The 21,356-nt window shown below is 38.3% G+C and overlaps 1 protein-coding gene across 1 annotated transcript in view; it reads right to left on the reverse strand.

Moving 5' to 3' along the window:
- The window catches only part of LOC135214487 (sesquipedalian-1-like), a 110,247-nt gene that overhangs the window by 10,764 nt on the left and 78,127 nt on the right, over positions 1 to 21,356 (reverse strand). The window contains 1 exon segment of the mRNA XM_064248850.1: positions 18,192 to 18,280. Within this exon segment, the coding sequence (XP_064104920.1) occupies positions 18,192 to 18,280 (89 nt within the window).

The raw sequence follows: 21,356 nt of genomic DNA on the forward strand, positions 1-21,356 counted from the left end.
TTACCAACAAATATTTGGTATGGCCATGGGTAACCCTTTATCACCTTTCCTTTCAAACTTATATATGGACTTTTTTGAGAGACAACACCTCCCGAATATCACACTTATCCCCTTAAAATGGTACCAATATGTCTATGATATCTTAGGTGTCTTACCTGGTGGTATCGATGTAAATGATTTACTGTCTAAATTGAATAATTTAGTGCCATCCATAAAATTCACTGTTGAAATTGAAAATAACAATGTCATCCCTTTCCTTTCTCCCTTTCTTAGATATATTAATACATAGAGAATCTTTCCAATGCAAATTCAGTATTTATAGAAAACCCACAAACAATTTAACATATGTACATTTTTATTCTGGCCACCATCTTAATATTAAAATTTCAATTTTTTCTTCTATGTTCCTACACGCTTTGCGTATCACGAGTCCACAATATCTGGACCAAGAAATAGAATACATAAAAAAGATAGGAAACGATCTCTGCTACCCACCTACTTTAATTGATTTATGTTATCAAAAAGCTCACAAAAAGTTTTATAGTGTTGCTATTAATGAAAAAGAAATGCCTAAAAATGTACTTAGCTTACCTTATTTTCATGGATTTGAAACCATAAAATCAATATTTAGAAATCGTTTAATTTAATGTTAAGTGTTCTTCTTTATACAACAATACCAGTTAAAGATATGCTAATTTAAGAATAGTCCTGTAACAAATAACAACATCATTTACAAAATTCCTTGTAAGGATTGCCCATCGTTTTACGTTGGTCAGTCAAGTAAAAATTTATGTGTACGTATTAAGCAGCATATGTATTCAGTTAGAACAGCCCAGACTTCAAATGCACTGTTTATCCATCTGAGTGAAAAATCTCATTGTATTAATTGGGGTGATACCTCTGTAATTGCTAGATCTAATGATTATGTTTCAAGAAATTTACTGGAATCGGCAATTATACAAATCATTAATAAAAACAACCTAAATCTTAGTCTGGGAATGTACCATTTGGACCCATATATTTGTAAGATGTTTATGAAGGACCTTAAAATAAATGAACAACTAATAAATTAGTCCCACATGTATATAGTTATTATTTCTCTCTCTCTCTCTCTCTCTCTCTCTCTCTCTCTCTCTCTCTCTCTCTCTCTCTCTCTCTGGTTCGATATTTTCTCTCCCTCTTTCTCTTGCTCGATATATACGTATATATTCATATTTTCTTTCGTCTTTTCATTAATAATAATTTTTGTTGGGAAAATTTGTGTAAAAATTCATGATATTAAATTGTATATGCTCCCGTGTTTTTTCAAAATGTACTGTTTTCTGGGAGAATCACTTGTTTACTGCGTGTACCTTTCAAGGTGTGGCTACCCTCAGGTGGCTCCTCCTTTCTGTAGAGTGAAAATCACCCTTATTGCTTGCTAATCTTGTAGTGTCAGTTTGTATATTAAGCTTTCTTTTGACTATGTTGTTCTCTGTAAAATCAGTTTGCCTCAGTAAAGGGTCCAAACAGGACCGAAAGTACTTGGCTATCTCGCTTTTTCATTTTTTCCTTCGTGGCAAAAAACCTTTATTTATACATAGCATCACGTTTTATATACTTCGTGATCAAGTTATTCATATATATATATAAAGATAAATGCCACGAAGGAAAAATAAACGAAGGAGTCTGCAAGATCTTTCGACTTTACAAGTCCTTTACTGAGCAGATACTGACATAAATACGAGAAAAGATAATACAAGAAGGTTCGTATAACTGACAAATAGGGATTATAAAGGGATTAGTACCTAGAATCCGACACACCTGGAAGATAAGAAACCTTCCCAAACAAGCATAAACAATGGGTGCAATTAAAGGTTTAAGACAATCATCTCAGATACAATTTCCAGACAATTAAAGGATTATAGGTGACAGCTATTCAGAACTTGGTAAACAAAACCATATTCACAAAACATGACAGACATACATTACAACAAAATTTAATAACTCTAAGGCGACTGATTTTTATTTAAGTCAGTAATTATATCTTTGAGGTCATTCTTAAACATGTTACAGATACAAGGGTCTAAATGAAAAAGGCCACGACTAACATTGAAATTACAATGAAAAGTAAGTTGTATTAAAGCAGATTCTAAAAGATTTCGTGATAAGACATCTCTTGACCATGCAATTACTGAACTATCAATCCAATTAATTCGGTGGTTGTTTTCACTTAAATGAATGAATAATGCATTAGATTTTTGCCCAGTTTTTACAGAGTATTTATGCTGGATTAGCCTTACTTCTAAGCCTTTGCTGGACTGTCCGAGACGGAATGAGGGACAATCCATACATGGAATTTTATATATTATGTTGTTGCTTTCTCTGGGGCCATTTTTTATTAACATTCTTTTTAGTGTGTTATTATAGGAAAAAACAAGGTTGACATTAAAATCTTTTAACAATGGTTTAATGGTTTCAAATCCATTAAAATAAGGCAAACTGAGAATGTTCTTAGAATTTTCTTTCTGTGTGTTATTTACAGTATAAAACTTTTTGTGGGCTTTATTATAACAAATGTCTAATATATGTGAAGGATAGCATAAATCTTTCCCTATTTTCCTTATGTATTCAATTTCTTGATCCAAATATTGTGGACTGACAATTCGCAATGCTCGTAAAAACATAGAGGAAAAAATTGATATTTTTATATTAAGATGGTGGCCTGAGAAGAAATGAACATAAGTTAAGTTGTTAGTCGGTTTCCTATAAATACTGAATTTACATTGAAATGGTTCTCTATGTATCAAAACGTCTAAGAAAGGGAGGCAATTGTCTTTTTCTAATTCTAGAGTAAACTTAATCGATGGTACCTGGTTATTTAATTTAGAGAGTAAATCATTTACATCAATACCGACAGGAAGAACAGCTAAACAATCATCAATGTAACGATACCACTTTACAGGAATATGAATGATATTAGGTAAGTAGCGTTTTTCAAAGAATTCCATATACAGGTTTGAGAGTAATGGTGATAAAGGATTTCCCATTGCCATGCCAAAAAAATTTGTTGATAAAATTCACCATTGAATATAAACTTACAATCACAAATGCACAAACTGTGAGTGAAATAATGTGACTTATAGGTAGAGGTAATTCATGCTGAGTTAGTTCATTGCTAAGATATTCTAAAATAGAGTCTATAGGGACTTTAGTAAAAAGAGAACATACGTCAAAACTAACGAATCTATCAGTAGGGCAAAGAGCAATTTTGTTTAATTTATCAACTAAATCTAGAGAATTATATATATGAGAATCGGAGATGGTTCCAAGTAATGGGGACAAGATCTTAGTGATATATTTCGAGAGTTTATATGAAATTGAACCAAACAGTACTGATAATAGGCCGCATAGGGTTTTATTTTTCTTTGTGCGTTTTGACTAATCCGTATAAGTAAGGTAGCGAAGGAGATTTGACTGACTATTTGCCTAGTAGTTCTGTTTTATCTTTAAGGATACTTTTCACTATGCTACTGAAGTTTTTTATGACTTGATCAAGAGGATTTTTTGTTAGTTTTTTATAAGTCACACCATCATCCAGTGGGCTTGCATACGTGATATGTAGTCAGCATTATCTAAAATTACTATACTATTTGACTTATCAGCTTTTGTAATGTGGATAGTATTGGCCTTTTTAAGATCGGTCAAACTTTTCTTATAGCGAGCAGGGAAGTTACTTTCATGCTTAACATTGGCAGCTCCGTGAACAATACCTTTAATCATGTCAACATGATTTTGAGGAAGATCACAATATTTTTCAAATTTACTTAGGGATGACCCAATCATTAAAGCAGAAGGTCTACTTGTTACAAAGAAAGATAAACCATATCCAAGCGCACTCACAACATTTTCACTTATTTGTTTACTAGATAAGTTAACAACACAATCTTGACGTGCACAATTAGTCCAATCACTGCTATCAATAAGATTTTTTTAGTTTTCTGTCGAGTTTCCTTTTCAGGGCATCTGTAGTCCTACATAGTTTTTCGTAAATTTCATTTAGACCCTTGTATCTGTAACATGTTTAAGAATGACCTCAAAGATATAATTACTGACTTAAATAAAAATCAGTTGCCTTAGAGTTATTAAATTTTGTTGTAATGTATTCTGTCATGTTTTGTGAATATGGTTTTGTTTACCAAGTTCCGAATAGCTGTCACCTATAATCCTTTTTCTGGGCTCAGCTCGTGTCGGCCTATGAAAGTAATCCTTAACATCATCTTTCTAGGTAAAATTATCCTAAAATTACCAGAGCAAAAAACAAAATTAAGAAAATGTCAGTAAGACTGACTTCGCTCACTCTTCAAAAAAGAAGTGTCGGTATGATATAGGGGCGAGTGTGGAACACTACCACGAGACAAACACCAATTAGAACTTCCCTATCAGAATCCCCCTAAGAGAGAGCCGATACCAACGGGCGATGCAGCCTCTACTACTACTACTAGAGGACGCCACGGACAGCAGCGCCCCTAGCGGTCATCCTTAAAATTTAGCGCCAGCGTCTAGACGCAGATTTTACTTGTGCTATATTTCTCAGGATTTATCTCGTATTCTACGATGGAACGCTCAGCAATTGCCACGGCTAAGTTAAGTAACTCATAATAATATTTTATCACAGTTTTATCTTCCGGGTACCAGTATTTTCCTTTTTATAGGTCATATACGGTTTCCCCGGTTGTCTCGTGGCGGCCATGCTGCCTCGTAAGAATTCCCGGTCTTCCATACTGGGACTTCTTATACTTATGGGCTTACTTTATCACGTTCATTGTTTTACATCGAGTTTTAGCTAGTTAGCCCTCTTACCATTCTCTTAGCTTGGTATTTAGGACTAATTATTAATTTTATTCTGCCCAGCATCCCGGCTCTTGCTCTACATCGGCTATCGCTGGCTCCGAGTAGGGCTCCTGTTTTTTCTTGGAATAGTTTTGCCTCCTCCTGGGCTTCTTTCTCTTTTACTAAAAGTGTCTCTTCCACCTTTCGATGTATTTTATTATTATTATTTAGGGTGTTAGGCTAGCCTAGTGCTTGTCCATGTATTGGTACAGCTTGGTTCACGTGGCCCTACCACGGTTGTGTGTTCGCGCCTAGGCCTCTGGTGGTCAGTGTTCCATAGCACCTTACCCTGCCCCTTCCCTCCCTCTCTGATGTAGGGAGGAGCTGGGGGACCCCTTGGTTGTCATAACAACCTCATAGCCTTCTTTCACATTCCGTAGGTGCCGGGGGGTTCCGCCAGCAGGGGGTATAGGGCGACCACTATGAGGTACCGGGTCTCCATACGGGTAGTTGGTGAGGTGGGGAGGAGTAGGCCATCCCTTCCCCCTTTCCTCGCTCCCGCCGCGTTTCACCGGGACCTCCTTCCCCCCCTACTCATTACTCAGCCACCTCCCTTACGATATGAAAGGGGCCTTCCGTCGCAGCCGGGGCCCTTTGGTTATAGGATATGGCTCCGCTAGCGGCAGGGTGGGTGCCATGGATGGTCGATTGCTTGCCTACTATATCCTTTTTTCTCTCCCCCGCTACCGAAGGGAGCTTACCCTTACCTACGCACTCTTCTAGTAGACGGGTGGAGAAAAGTTGGTTTTTATGTTATTACCATGTTATGTTAAGGATATATACCCTAATTTAAGATATTTTACAATGAATTGTTTATTATAATATTTATGTTATCAACCATCCCCGCCATTATCCGTTGTGGTTTCCATTACCACCACTCCTAGTTGGTTGATGTTCTTGTGCCTTCCGCCACCTGGCGGAGCCATAGCCTTTCTTCCAACATGGTTACCACACGTATTTTAGCAGGGCTCTGGTTTTATCTAACTTTATCGCTCCGGCACCAGCGGAGAATAATGTTAGGCTGTAAGTGTTTACTTTGTACTCATGTACGTTTTCACTTACAGGCTACCAACTGCCAGGTCCTCGCTTGTAATGCGACGCTGCACGACCCCTGCGGACATGACGAATGCAGGTCTCACGCCCCATGTGCCACCTTGTTCAACGAGTCTATCGTCTGGCATCCCGAGGCCTGCACTATATGTTACGACCTGGTCGATCAGCTGGTTGGTGGGGTAAGACCATTATGAGGTTATTTATCAATTTACTAACACTTTTAGTTCGTAAGTTTGTTAACCCTGTCCGCAATTGGTAGCTATTCAGCCTTTCTTTCAGGCTAGCGGTGTGAGGGAAGTCGCCCTCGCCACCCTGAAAGCGTGGGTGGGCGGCTTTGGGAAGAACGCCGCCAAGGGCCAGCCCTACATATTGGATAGGAAGCTGGCCATGCAGATCTTCCCGGCGGGCAAGTCGACGGGCTACGTCGACCCCTTGTCCGCCGCCCCCGTCATAGCCGCCATCCAGCAAGAACTCCAGCAGTCGTTGGGGGTCGGAGCCGCCCAGGAGTCAGTTCCAGACGTCGCCGGCCTGGACCTGAATCTTGAGCCGATGGCGGTAGTGAGTGAGGATTTGTTGGTTGAGGTAGGTTTGTCGGGCGCCCAAGGTCTTTCCTTGGGCGCTCCTGGATCTTCTCCTGTCCCTTCTTCTTCCGCCTCTTTCCAAGGCTTTCCGGGATCCGAGATCCCTAGCCGCACTCCCGCTCTCTCTGTACCTCCCAAGGAGAAGGGAAAGAGAGAACCGAAGACATTGTCTAAGACGACTTCTAAGAAGTCGTCTTCGTCTTCTTCGGCTAGGAAGTCATCGACTTCTTACGCCGACGCGGTGAAGGCTAAGCCAAGCTCTTCCCAGTCGAAGAGCTCCAGAGGCAAGGCTTCGAAGGAGAAAGCTCGCGCTACCTCCGAATCGTTGCCTTCTCCCGCCTCCGCTGCCCCCTCTCCGGCTATGCCGGCAGGGGTGGCAAGCACCAGCTCCTGCGTTCCTTCTCCTGTCTCACCAGGAATGATGGAGCAGGTAGGAGTGATGATTGGTTCCCAAATCTCAGCTTTGGGAACACGTTTTGAGCAGATGTTCGCACAATTGTCGAGCTCTCTGTCTCAAACTGGACAGACGGTCCAGGAACTCTCGAATAGAGTAAGAGAGAATGAGGATCGGATGGTTGGGCTATCCCAGGCTCCTCCCCCAGTATCCCTGCTTCTAGCACGGAGGGGATTCTCCAACTCCCGTCTTACGACTCCTTGCCAGCTTTCTCTATGGACAATCCATGGAGAGTAGCGGCCTACGCTCCCTTTAAGGACGGGATGATTTCGATCCCGGAGTTTGGCACTCGAAGGATTGAGGACTTCGAGTTCTATCCTCCGGGTCTGTCACAGCCTTTCATGGGATATGCTAGGCTGACGTCAACGGCTCTTACAAGGGAGGACAAGATCTCGAAGGAGTCAGTCCTCTATAGTAGAGATCACGCCCAACGGGAATGGGTTCACTGCCTTGAGGACTGGGAGTGTACTAATACTAAACTCCAGGCCTATAAGAGCCCCTTCACTATTTTCGCCACGGAAGAGGAGGTCTCTCTTCCGTTCGCCACGAAATTGGTGGAGAAGGCTCTTCAGGCAGTCCTCAAGGATGAGCCCGTTCCACAGTTGAGAGAGTCGGAGTCCACTTCTCCACTCTTTCCCGCCTTCGGAGAGTTATGGGAAAACCTGCCAGCTACTTTCACGCAGGGTAAACTCAAGCCGGACTGCGCTATGGACCAGTTCGGTGAGAAGTTACCTAGGCTGCCGGACTCCCTAATCCAGGCAGAGTTCGATGCGCGAACTAGGTTTGGCAGGTCCCTTAACTCACTCATCGTCACGGAAATGGCTGCGCTATCTTACGCGAACGAACCGCTATTCAAAATCCTAGCAAAATCGCAATTTCAGACGGTTCTGTTAGACGCTTTTGACTTCTTCCAAGCCAGGAAGAAAACTGTCGAAAGCATGTTCTTCAAGAGTGCACCATTAGGCACGAGCTAATAGACTCTTGACTGCCAGCATGTGGGGAGCGGATCTCTTCCCAGAGTCAGCAGTGAACGAAGTCCACCACGAAGCTGCTAGACTCAACCAGAGCCTTAGAGCTAGGTGGGGTATTTCCTCTAAGAGGACACAGGAATCCGTTCCCACTGCTGGCAAGAAACCAAAGAAGGCTGGTAGGAGGTTCCAGCCATATAAAAAACTCCAGCATCAGCAGCAGTTTGTGCAGGCAGTCCCAGTCACCCAACAAGGACAACCTGCTACATCTAAACAAACTCAGCCTTTCCCTCCTGGTGCCCCAGCAATCGCAACCTTCGACTTCCTATGCTATCTCGCCTGCCTTTAACCCTGCTTATGAGGCTCAAGGCTACTCTCAACCGAGGGGTAGGGCGAGAGGTTACTTTCGTCACCGTGGCGCAGGAAGGGGCACAAGGAGTAAGCAGTTCTGGAGGGCGTGGTGGCCAACCCGCCCATCAGCAATGAGGCTCCCCAGGTAGGAGGGAGGCTGTTCCTCTTCCGCCACAGGTGGGGTTCAGCAATTGGGCACAGAGCATAGTGTCCAAAGGATTAGGCTGGAGCTGGATCCAAGATCCTCCTCCAATCAAATCATTCCATCAGGTACCATCAAAGGAATTGATAGATTACGCGGAAGAACTCCTTCAGAAAGGAGCTATTGCGAGAGTCAAACATCTAAAATTTCAAGGTCGCTTATTCAGCGTGCCAAAGAAAGGCTCAACAAAAAGAAGGGTTAACTTAGACTTGTCAAAGCTAAACTCTTTCATTCGCTGCGACAAGTTCAAGATGCTTACCCTCTCGCAAGTAAGGACCTTACTTCCGCGTGGAGCCGTCACATGCTCCATCGATCTTACAGACGCATACTATCATATCCCTATAGCCTAGGCACTTCCGCCCATTCCTAGGATTCAGGCTAGGAAGTCAGACATTCTCATTCAAAGTGATGCCCTTCGGTCTGAATGTAGCCCCCAGGGTATTCACAAAGATAGCAGAAGTGGTTGTACAACAATTGAGAGCTCAGGGAATCATGGTAGCGGCATACCTCGACGATTGGTTAATCTGGCACCAACAGTCGAGGAATGTCTCAAAGCTACCAAAAAGGTAGTTCACTTTCTGGAACATCTGGGGTTCCAGATAAACAAAACGAAATCCAGACTTGTTCCGGAATCTCGTTTTCAGTGGCTAGGAATCCAATGGGATTTGTCCTCCCACAATCTATCAATTCCAATAGCCAAACGGAAGGAAATAGCAAAGTCTGTCAGGCAATTTCTCAAGTGCAAACAAACGTCAAGAAGAAACCAGGAGAGAATCCTAGGGTCTCTTCAGTTTGCTTCGGTAACAGATATCCTTCTGAAAGCGAGGCTGAAAGATATAAATCGAATTTGGCGGTCAAAAGCAAACTCCAAATATCGAGACAAGTTGTCAGTAATCCCACAGATCCTCCGCAACCAACTACGGCCTTGGTCAAAAGTAAAAGAACTTAGCCAAAAAAGTACCCCTTCAATATCCCCTCCCAATGTAACCATTCACACGGACGCATCCCTGTCGGGTGGGGGGGATACTCTCAGTTCAAACAAGTTCAGGGGACTTGGTCAGTTCAATTTCGCCAGCTTCACATAAATGTGTTGGAAGCAATGGCAGTATTTCTTACTCTGAAGAGACTGCTTCCCCGAAAAAGTCTCATCTAAGGCTAGTTTTGGACAGTGCAGTGGTAGTTCATTGCATCAACAGAGGAGGGTCCAAATCCAAACATGTGAACCATGTCATGATAGCCATCTTTGCATTAGCAAGCAAACACAAATGGCATCTGTCTGCCACTCATCTGGCAGGAGTAAGAAATGTGATAGCAGACGCCCTGTCCCGGTCAGTCCCTCTGGAATCAGAGTGGTCTCTGGACGTCGGGTCATTCCAGTGGGTAAGCCGGAGAGTCCCAGGTCTCCAAGTGGACCTCTTCGCCTCACAAGCAAACCACAAGCTCCCTTGCTATGTGGCCCCCAACCTGGACCCTCTGGCTTATGCCACGGACGCCCTGTCGTTGGATTGGAATCAATGGAGGAGAATTTATGTTTTTCCTCCAGTGAATCTTCTCTTGAAAGTCCTAGACAAACTAAGGTCTTTCAAAGGGATAATAGCTCTGATTGCACCGAACTGGCCCAAGAGCAACTGGTATCCACTTCTTTTGGAATTGGGTCTCCGACCTCAACGGATCCCCAACCCACCCCAAACTATCACAATCAGTACAAATGAGGACTGTGTTCGCTTCCTCAGGAACTCTCCAGACCCTAACTTTATGGACTTCATGAAGTTTGCGGCTAATAAAGATGCTGACATTGATCCACAGAATATTCTCTTCCTAGAATCAGATAAAAGGGAGTCAACCATTAGACAATATGACTCAGCTGTTAAGAAATTAGCATCTTTCTTGAGAGAATCGAACACTACAACCATGACAGTTAATTTGGCTATATCCTTTTTCAGATCTTTATTTGAAAAAGGTTTAGCAGCTAGCACGATTACCACTCATAAGTCGGCTTTGAAGAAAATCTTTCAAGTAGGTTTTCAGATAGATTTGACTGAATCTTATTTCACATCTATCCCTAAAGCCTGTGCTAGACTTAGACCTTCTCAGAGGCCTACTACAGTTTCATGGTTCTTAAATGATGTTCTCAAACTAGCTTCAGATACTGACACTCATCTTGTACATTCATAATGCTCCTGAGGAAGACATTATTCTTATTAAGCCTAGCCTCAGGAGCGAGAATTTCAGAACTGTCGGCTCTATCCAGGGATGCGGGTCATGTGGAATTCCTCCATCAGGAGAAGTTCTACTTGCTCCGGATCGTAGCTTTTTAGCCAAAAATGAAGATCCTCTTGCAAGGTGGGCTCCTTGGAAGGTTATCCCACTTCCACAGGATCCTTCTCTCTGCCCAGTATCAACTCTTAGAGCCTTTCTTTCTCGTACTTCTTCTAGATCCTCTGGTGCTCTCTTCATGAGAGAAAAAGGTGGTACTTTGTCAGTTAAAGGTATTAGACAGCAAATCCTTTACTTCATTAAACAAGCCAACCCTGAGTCATTCCCAAAAGCACATGATATCAGGGGAGTAGCCACCTCTATTAATTATTTCCAACATATGAACTTTGAGGATCTTAGAAAGTATACTGGATGGAAATCCCCGACAGTCTTTAAACGACATTATTTAAAGTCCTTGGAATCTTTAAAGTTTTCAGCAGTAGCAGCGGGAAACATAGTTTCCCCTGATACTGCTTAGTAGTTGTAGTATTAATCCAGGTCTCCTTTCTACCTACTTCAACCAACATGCCTCAACCTATCACCAGGCTACTCAGCATCATAGCCTTAGCCGTTGTGTGTTGTAGTGGTTTGTCCCTTATTTTTTTGCTAGGGACAACCACCCTTGTACTGATATGTACTTCAGTGGTCCTACCCTTATTTTTATGCTAGGATAGGCCACAATATGTTTGTATAAATTCTCCAATTGGATTGTGATAACTTCAGTCACAATGTGTTTGTACATATTTGAATTAATTGTATTAATTGTATTAATGATGGATTGAGTGTATCTACCCTTATTTTTATGCTAGGGTAGGACACATGTATGTATATAATTGTACTTATATGTTCTAAATTAAGTAAATTCAAACATTTCCTTGTTTTACATGCATATTTATGATTTTGTTACTACCATTTAAGTACTTTAAGTTTACTAACATTCTGTTATTGATTACTGTAATAAGTTAGTTTAAGTACTTAATTTGTATGCTGTATTTGATTTACTTATATTATATCCATCATTTTAATATGTTTTTCATTTTTCCCTTTTCCATCTTGTCTGTTTCTCTGGTACTCTTTCATAGGCCGACACGAGCTGAGCCCAGAAAAGGGATTTTGACGAAGGAAAAATCTATTTCTGGGTGATTGGCTCGTGTCGCCCTATGAAACCCATCCCTTTTTATTGTTTGTTTTTCCCCCCCTTGCAGGACAAGATGTATTTATATTTTATTTAAGGATGACCGCTAGGGGCGCTGCTGTCCGTGGCGTCCTCTAGTAGTAGTAGTAGAGGCTGCATCGCCCGTTGGTATCGGCTCTCTCTTAGGGGGATTCTGATAGGGAAGTTCTAATTGGTGTTTGTCTCGTGGTAGTGTTCCACACTCGCCCCTATATCATACCGACACTTCTTTTTAAGAGTGAGCGAGTCAGTCTTACTGACATTTTCTTAATTTTGTTTTTTTTTTCTCGGTGGTTTAATTTTAGGATAATTTACTAGAAAGATGATGTTAAGGATTACTTTCATAGGGCGACACGAGCCAATCACCCAGAAATAGATTTTTCCTTCGTCAAAATCCCTTAATTGTCTGGAAATTGTATCTGAGATGATTGTCTTAAACCTTTAATTGCACCCATTGTTTATGCTTGTTTGGGAAGGTTTCTTATCTTCCAGGTGTGTCGGATTCTAGGTACTAATCCCTTTATAATCCCTATTTGTCAGTTATACGAACCTTCTTGTATTGTCTTTTCTCGTATTTATGTCAGTATCTGCTAAGTAAAGGACTTGTAAAGTCGAAAGATCTTGCAGACTCCTTCGTTTATTTTTCCTTCGTGGCATTTATCTTTATTTATGGATTTATCACGTTCCTAACTTTCGTGATTCAGTTATACATACATATATATATATGTATGTATGTATATATTATATATATCTTATAATATATTAGATATATATATATATAGGTATTATATTTATATATAGATATTAATATAATTATTATATATATATATATAGATAATATATAATATATATATATATATCTATATATAATATATTCTATATCTATCTCTCTATATATATCTATATGATATATATATTATATATATATATATAATATAGATATAAGTATAATATATATAGATATATATAATATATATTTATATATATATATATTAATATACATATATATATACTATAGATATTATATATATAAGTAATATATATATATCTATATCTATATCTATATAGATATATAGATATATGTATAGATATATAGATATACGTATAGATATATAGATATACGTATAGATATATAGATATACGTACATCTATATATATATATATATACTAATATATATATATATATATATATATATATATTATATATATAATATATACACAGTAGGGCCTCGATAATCACGGGGGATAGGGCCCAGAACCTCCCGTGATAAGTAAATACCCGTGTTATCCTGGTACCCCCCTCAAAAATTTCTAAAAACTGCCTGCTTTAATAGTTAACCCACCCAAGACCACTATTCCAATGTTTATAATTGCCTACTTTAGTTCAAACACCAAATATATCTTCAACTATCACCTTAAACTGAATTCAAGATAGTTTCAAAGTTATTTTACAACATTAGCCTTACAAATATATGTAGTATATGTGCTACTGTACATAAGTAGCCAACTCGCCTATGGATTACAGCTAGAAGCCTGCATATGCATGCTCATCTGGGCCTCTCTTCTTCAGAACACATGTTAATATATTACATGTAATAACCTTCACCTTTAGGCTTCTTTCCCAAAAGAGTAAAAGAATCGGGGCTTTTGGATGCCACATAATTAACTCGTTTATATGGGTACAATTTAAAGAACACAGCGAACACGAATTCAATAACATCAACAAAACGTGGTTAGGCCAATGATGCCAAATGGGAATGGCAATTTCTTGCTAGATTTTGCTCCATAAAGTGCTAAAAAATTCACACCATACACAATAATGCCACCCAGCCAATTTCAACCGATTGCTCTCTTTTTCGATTCAGACATGTTTCTAACATACACAGTGCACTTGTACATTACGTTACATGATTCCTAATAATTTTGAAACCTATTCTGTTCAATTCTTGAAAACGGTTTTGCAAAATTTTGTTCTTTTTCTTACATGATATATCAAACATAGTAGAATAAAAGAAATATTAAACTTAACATTACAAATTTTTATGTCAAAATACGTATGCTAGATGTATTTGAAAACAAATGCAAGTTTTCCTGCCAGTGCTGGATTGAAAATTTGCTCGCTAATTGCCTCAAGAAAATGAAAGCTAGCATTATATATGCAAAATTGGTAACACTGGAATCAACAGATCCATGTTAGTTTTACTACCAGAATAACAATGATATTGTGTTTTGAAAATGAATGTTAAGCATATTCCCAAACATTATTACTACCATGACTAGTACGATTAAAATTTTGAAAGATAATCTTGCTGTGAATGCTACCATAATTTGATTTTCATACGTACTTACATTTTGTCAGCTGGCTGGCTTCGCATAGATAAAAGTTGATTTCACTGATATGAAATTATTCCATGGATAGCCTTTTTATTATGGAGATATGATGATAATATAGAAAGTAGTATTTGTAGTATTTCGTTTATGCTTCACCGCAGAGAGAGAGAGAGAGAGAGAGAGGAGAGGAAGGAGAGGAGAGAGAGAGAGAGAGAGATAGAGAGAGAGAGAGAGAGAGAGAGAGAGAGAGAGAGAGAGAGAGAGAGAGAGAGAGAGAGAGAGAGAGAGAGAGAGTCTTTTTTCAGATCTTTATTACATGAAGAATGAGTAAAAATGTATTTTATTTTAACCTTTGGAAGCCACCATTAAATATCGGCAGTGACAACATGAACAACTCGATAAACTCTCGATAGTTATGGCAGATGACGTCAGCAATCAGCTGTTTCTCTAGAGAGAGAGAGAGAGAGAGAGAGAGAGAGAGAGAGAGAGAGAGAGAGAGAGAGAGAGAGAGAGAGAGAGAGAGAGAGAGAGAGAGAGACTGTTGCCTGATTTCCATTAGCAAAAGTTGAATAATATAGTTGTGTATTGAGAACAATGATCATTTTAATAAAACTGTTGTTTTACTGTGTCTAATCATATTGCATGCATTATTACCTTATTATAGTATTATGATATGAACATAGCGATCTACCAATTGCATTCTGGTTTTGTTTACATTCTTGAATTGATCAACTGATGTCATTTTACGAATACCATCACTGTTTTTAGTTGCCGAATGGAACTTAATTCAGAGATAGGCCTATAATATATAACGTGAGAATGGTTTTATCATCTTTATTGTCAGTTAATATCATAATGTGAATCTGTTCATGTATGTTGTGGTTACCGCACTGCAACTAGGTTTAGCCTACTAATGAACGTCATACATATACCTTGAATAGGCTATTTATTATGAAGATATGCCAAAAATATAGAAGGTGAGTATAGTTTTATTACCTTTATTGTCAGTTAATATCATAATGATATTAAAAACTTTATGTAATGGCTAATATAAAACGGTGCAAAAATTACGACAAGTGACGGTAGAATTTCTGAAATTTTCAGCAGTTACCGCGCGGACGTAAGGAAAAAGTTTTTCAAAAATTCACCATAAATAGAAATATTGTGCTCAAGACTTCTAATTTGTTGCAAAATGAAGGTAAATGATTGAATATTACTAGAATATAAGAGTTTTAGCTTACAATTGCGTTTTTCAACCATTTCGGTTGAGCCAAAGTTGACCAAAGGTTAAAATTTTGGCACTTATCATGATTTATAAAAATATTTTAACTGATAAAAGCTACAACCATGGGTTGTTTTTTGTTGTATTCTACATGATATTGTGCAAATTTTCATATATAAAACTCTATGTAACGGCTAATATAAAACCGTGCAAAAATTATGACAAAGTGACGAAAGAATTTCTGAGATGCATCACTGGTGCTTTTTAGTGCGAGAAGAAATAAATTCGCGCATGCTCAACGCTTGTAAACAAAACAACAGCTTGATCCATGAATTCCCAGCATCCCTCAAGGAGTATGTTTTCAAATTTTTTGCAAACTAGGCCTATAACTATTTTTCCGCGAATATTTAGAAAAACTCTTTGTAGTCTATGTACAATACGTCCGATTAGTACCCAACAGACAATTTTAGACGACGTATAATACGTCCAATATGCGTTTAAAGGGTTAAAAACATGTTGTATAATGACAAATTACCTTGTCTCAAATAAGTAAAATATGTAGATATTTTACGCTAACTAAAAGCAAGGCAATTCGCTCCGAATTGAGTTAAATACAGTGAAATAAACTCGTATTCACCATCAGCTGATTTCCAAACAAAAACATTGACCGCTTTGTTAGCATTTTATGATACAATAATATGAGAATACATGCAATATTATTGGATACAATAATGTATAACTTTTTAAAAGATTCACAGAAAAGATGCCTATTCATTATGTTTTTATTTCATAAATATATGTAGCCGTCAGCAGCCTGACATCGCTCAATTAGGTACGCCGATGTCGCTCCGAATCTGATTTCCGTTTTGTGTCCAATTTTTTTTCTACTGATATATCATAGTCAGAATGCATTGAACCTTCAAAATTTGCTTATATTTATAAATTACTAAATTATACCATATATGTAGTATAAAGTATACTGTGGGCTAGGCTACTGTATTCATATATATATATATATGATATATGTACCATGACATCATAATCATCGTATACGTGAGGTTAACTTATTAAATGTTATGAAAATTCTCTTTGTACTGAATTATCATAAGCCAATGTTCATTGAAAAGAGAATTAGCTGAAATTAGTAACTACTATGCCATATATGTATAAAGTATGCTGTGTAGTGTAGGCTAGGCTATCCTATCTGTAAAGATGGTACTGATTACCCTGGTGTAGGCTAGGCTGGTATAAATTAACATGGGCCAACTTACATCCAAATCAATTTATGACCGGTTGGTTGTAACCGGTTGTGGTCGTAAGTCGACAACTACCTGTACTATAAAATCCTTCACACAATGATCTTCTCAAGAATAATCCCAGTCCCTCCCCTGATGATTTTGAGAAATGAAATCTCATCTATCAATTCAAATACAAAAACTGTACATGTCCTAATTTGTACATCAGCATGATGACCACTTTTCCCTCCAAAAGCCCTCCTTGCTATTTAATGGAATGCCCTACACTGGTAACATCAGTCGAAATCTTGAATGTCACCCCCATCGGTGACCACAGAAAACTATAACCAACAATGAACACCAATTGCACTGACCAGGATATAATACATGAAAACAAGAATCTTAGATTCTCTCTCCCAATCATGACAAAGACCACAATTGACACAGAATCTTCTACCCAGGCCAAACTAACACACTAACACCATTTCAAAAGTTACACACCAAGAAATAGTTTACCAGACTGAAGCACCCTCAAAAAAAAAAAAAAATTATAAACTACAATCCTATCCCTTTGTTCATATGTATATTATGGAAATCAAACGATATTCATATTAAAAAATCTATTTTCATGTAAAAATGTGGTACTGGGGAGTCTTATTTATGTGGGATATGGTGCTCAATGGAATTAAAGCTTTATTAACAAATCAAAAATTTTTTTAGATATTGTTTCACTGTCTAATTTCCAAATCTTATTCAGACTGTCCATTACCTGTTTTGCCTCATTTAATCTACTAAAACCCAACTCAAGTTACCCTGTACTGGGATCATTGTACATAAATATTTGAAGACTTAAATCTCATTATCCTTTCTTAAGCTAGTGCTATTTCACCCCACTATGCATACTGCTTATTATATAAGTTTCTCTTAGGTTTAGCTAATGGCACAACCCTTCTAAATATATGCTGCATTAAGTTGTGCAAACTTTGTAAATATTGTTGTTTTGCTGATTAAAACATTATTGTCTGTCTATTCTAAATCTGTTAGTTTCACTCCAAACTTTTTGCTGCATCTCTATTCACTTTTTTCACTCAAAAATCCGTGAGAAGAGCATATAGCAAATGTAACATAATTGTAGCACCCCTACTTACTCCAAAACTCTTGACAAGGCTCCTGCATCATAATAGTACTACATACTTGGAAAAAGATAATGGAAAGTATGGCATTGTATCCAATGTCTTGCATTCCCTTCCTGGAAACCACAGGATTGGGAACTTGAAGAAACTTTGGTTTTAATGTAATTTTAAAGTCAGCTGCAACAAAACCATTAATTACATGCTCATTTTGTTACAAAACCAAACTAACATACATTCCAAAATTTTGTATGTTTTATTCAGTATCACAGAACATGGTAAATATCTTCCTGGTAATCTCAATAATATGAAAAATTTTCAATAATCTACATAATGTGTAGGGGATATCATGCACACACTACCTGTGTCCGGTTAAAGGGATTCTGGCGTTGGCGAGGGGGAGCTTTTGGTCTGTACATCCCGTTTTCATCACCTCCCTGTCTCTCTGATTCTGGAAAATGAGTTTTTTTTATTTTCTGTCATTAATTTCTTGAAGGAAAAAGTCAAAATGAATTATAAGATTTCTATCCACTGAAATACCTTCCCCGAATCTCAAAGAGTTGAATCTGTAAACTATAAAATTTTACTTGAACTGTTCACACTTGTTTATCAGAGCAGCAAACTTATTAGTTACTATATTAATACATAAGAATTACATGACTGATTCCTGAGATCTTTAGCTCCAAGTCCCATCTAACTGGCAATCACTGCAAACTTAATTTCTGGTTCTTGAAAATTTATTATATCTACACCCTTGTTTAACAGTATGAAATTCAATATCTTAGGAATTTTTCAAAAACTGAAACTTTCAGTTTTCTGCTGAAAAAAGCCTTGACTAATTCTGTGCAAAAACCATGTGCAACATAAACAAGAAAACTGTAGTGTAAAATATAAATAAAAGCTGAAGAAGTGTGAGCGTTACAAGTTGAAATTTGGTCTGCATCTATTTTGCAAGTAAGAACTTTGCAAAGGATGTGGAAGCAAAACCTTTCTCTTTAACTCCTACCCTGATTATACTGAGTATTCTCGTGATTAACTATGTACATTGTATATTCTTCTTACAATCATATGAATAGTCATTCATATTTTTTAAATATTCCTACTTACTATTCCTATCTTCCCAATTTAAGGGGCACTTTGACCTTCGAATTTCGAAGAATTATATTATTTTAGTTATTAACAGTTTTCATTCTAATTTATGTCTAAACAAACATATCCTGAAGCAATATTGCTAAAAAAAATTTCTTAGACTGGTTTATTGACAATTTTGCTCATCCTATATGAATAATTCAAGATAGGATTAAGTAATTTATTCACTGTTTTAGACTGTTTTATGAGGAAATAAACATCTAGAAATGTTATTGCTAAAAAAAGAATGTTAGAGTGTTTCATGGACAATTTTGTTCATCGCTTGTGTGGCACTGTGAAAAACAGATTATAATAAATGTTAAGAGTCTATGAATGATCCTAGATTGGATTAAGTTTGAGATATACACTATTTTGACCTGTTTTACACGCAAATAAACATATCTTGAAACGTTATTGCTAAAAAAAAATGTTTAGATTGGTTCATGGACAACTTTGTTTATCACTTTTACATCACTGTGAATGAAAAAAAAAGTGAAAAACTAATGTGCAAAAACTGAATTACAAAATAATTGTTCCTCATTAAAATATCCCACTCTCTCTTGCAGTAGTGCCATAGAGAAAACAGTTTATAATGATACAGGCAGTCCCTGGGTTATGACGGGGGTTCCGTTCTTGAGACGCATTATAACCCGAGAATCGTCGTAAGCCGGAACATCACAAAAATCCTAAGAAAACCTTACTTTTAATGCTTTGGGTGCATTCAAAACTATGTAAACTGCATTCTTATTGCATTTTGCATCAAAAAAACCTTCAAAGATTGATTATTTTGCATTTTTGGTGTCATATTTTTTCTGCCAGATGAGTGTTGTAGGCGTCGTAACCCTGAAAATAATTTCTGATGAATATAACTGAAAAGCGCCTTAACCTCGGAACGTCGTAAGCCGAACCCGTCGTAACCCGGGGACTGCCTGTAAAGGGTACTGAGGAGTGATAATGGTAGTTACATTTGACAATGCCTTCGGGGGTTGCATGTGTGAGAGAGAGAGAGAGAGAGAGAGAGAGAGAGAGAGAGAGAGAGAGAGAGAGAGAGAGAGACATAATTGGTGGATGGATAATTAGCATATGGACTGCTTGCTTGTTGGTGGTGGTTGGGTCCATGCATGGATTTTGGTCGCCAGGGAGAGCAGTAGGGAGTCTTGGATCAGTGTCTGTACTGGACAGTAGTTTTTGGCAGTGGTCTTGGATATTGTTAATGATCTCTTTCTGGATTGAGTTGTGAAAGGAATTGAGAATGTTGGGAAAAAGGAAGAGTAAGGAACAGAATGAGAGTGATTTAGATAGCAGTGAGTGGGAACAGGTAGGGAGAAAGAAGGGTAAGAAGAGCGTAATCAAGAGCATGGATGTTAGTATGGAAGTTGATTCACTGTATTCGGAGGAGGTAAATAGGAATCAGGGTGGAAGTAGTGGAAGGGAGAGCGAAAGTGCGTGAGAAGTACAAAAGGCTGTGTATATGACAGAGGTAGCCCGATGTGCAAAGTATGAGGAATATGGTAATAGTGACTTATGGGGACTTTTTAGAGTATGAGAAGTATTGTGAGGCAAAGTATGGGGATAACAAGAGAGTTTGGGTAAGAGAGTTAGGTAGCTTTTTGACGGGACTTTTGTTGAATATGTATGGGATAATGAGTGTGAGAGACGTATCATATGGAAGTGTTAAAACTAGAAGGGTAAAAAGTAGTGCTAGGTATAAAAGGAGGAATGATTTTGAGAAGGCAAGGATGAATGCTGGTGAGCCTTTGTCTATGTATGTATGTAGGTTGGAAACAGCTAGAAAAAGTTTGGGGACGAAGGAATAAATGAGTGTCAGGAGTTAGTGCAAAAGTTGTTGCTGACTCTACCAGAGAGCGTACATAAATGAGTTTATAAATTTAAAATGTAAGGAGAAAATGCAATGGAGGAATGAAAGGTTGACTGTGAACAACAATTTAGAGATAGTGGAAGATTATGAGCTAGATAGGTGTATGAAAGAGAGTATAAGTGTTAGCGTTAGGGCCAAAGTAAATGAGTGTGTTGCCTGAATTTAAGAGTTATAGAGAGGCAGTTTTAGAAGGGCCGAGGCAAATGGCAGAGCGAGCGGTTGATAGGAGCATTAGAACAAGTAATGTAAGTAAGGTGAAACGTATGAGAAATAGGAGTGCAAGTGTTGAAAGGTTAGGATCCGTTAGTTGTGAGCAGCAGCAGAAGTGTTATCAGTGTGGGAAACCAGGACATAAGACAGAATGTTGGTGGGCGTTAGGAGCTTTTTTCAGGTGTAGGAAGACAAAGCATTTAGTTAGTGAGTGTCAAAGAAATAGGGACATGTAAATGTTATAGGTGTGGGCAAACAGGGCATGTAGGTAGTGGATGTCTGGGTACCCGTATGAATGTGGTTTGCTGCA

Source organism: Macrobrachium nipponense, chromosome 45 (assembly GCF_015104395.2).
Source record: "Macrobrachium nipponense isolate FS-2020 chromosome 45, ASM1510439v2, whole genome shotgun sequence".
Classification (NCBI taxonomy): domain Eukaryota; kingdom Metazoa; phylum Arthropoda; class Malacostraca; order Decapoda; family Palaemonidae; genus Macrobrachium; species Macrobrachium nipponense.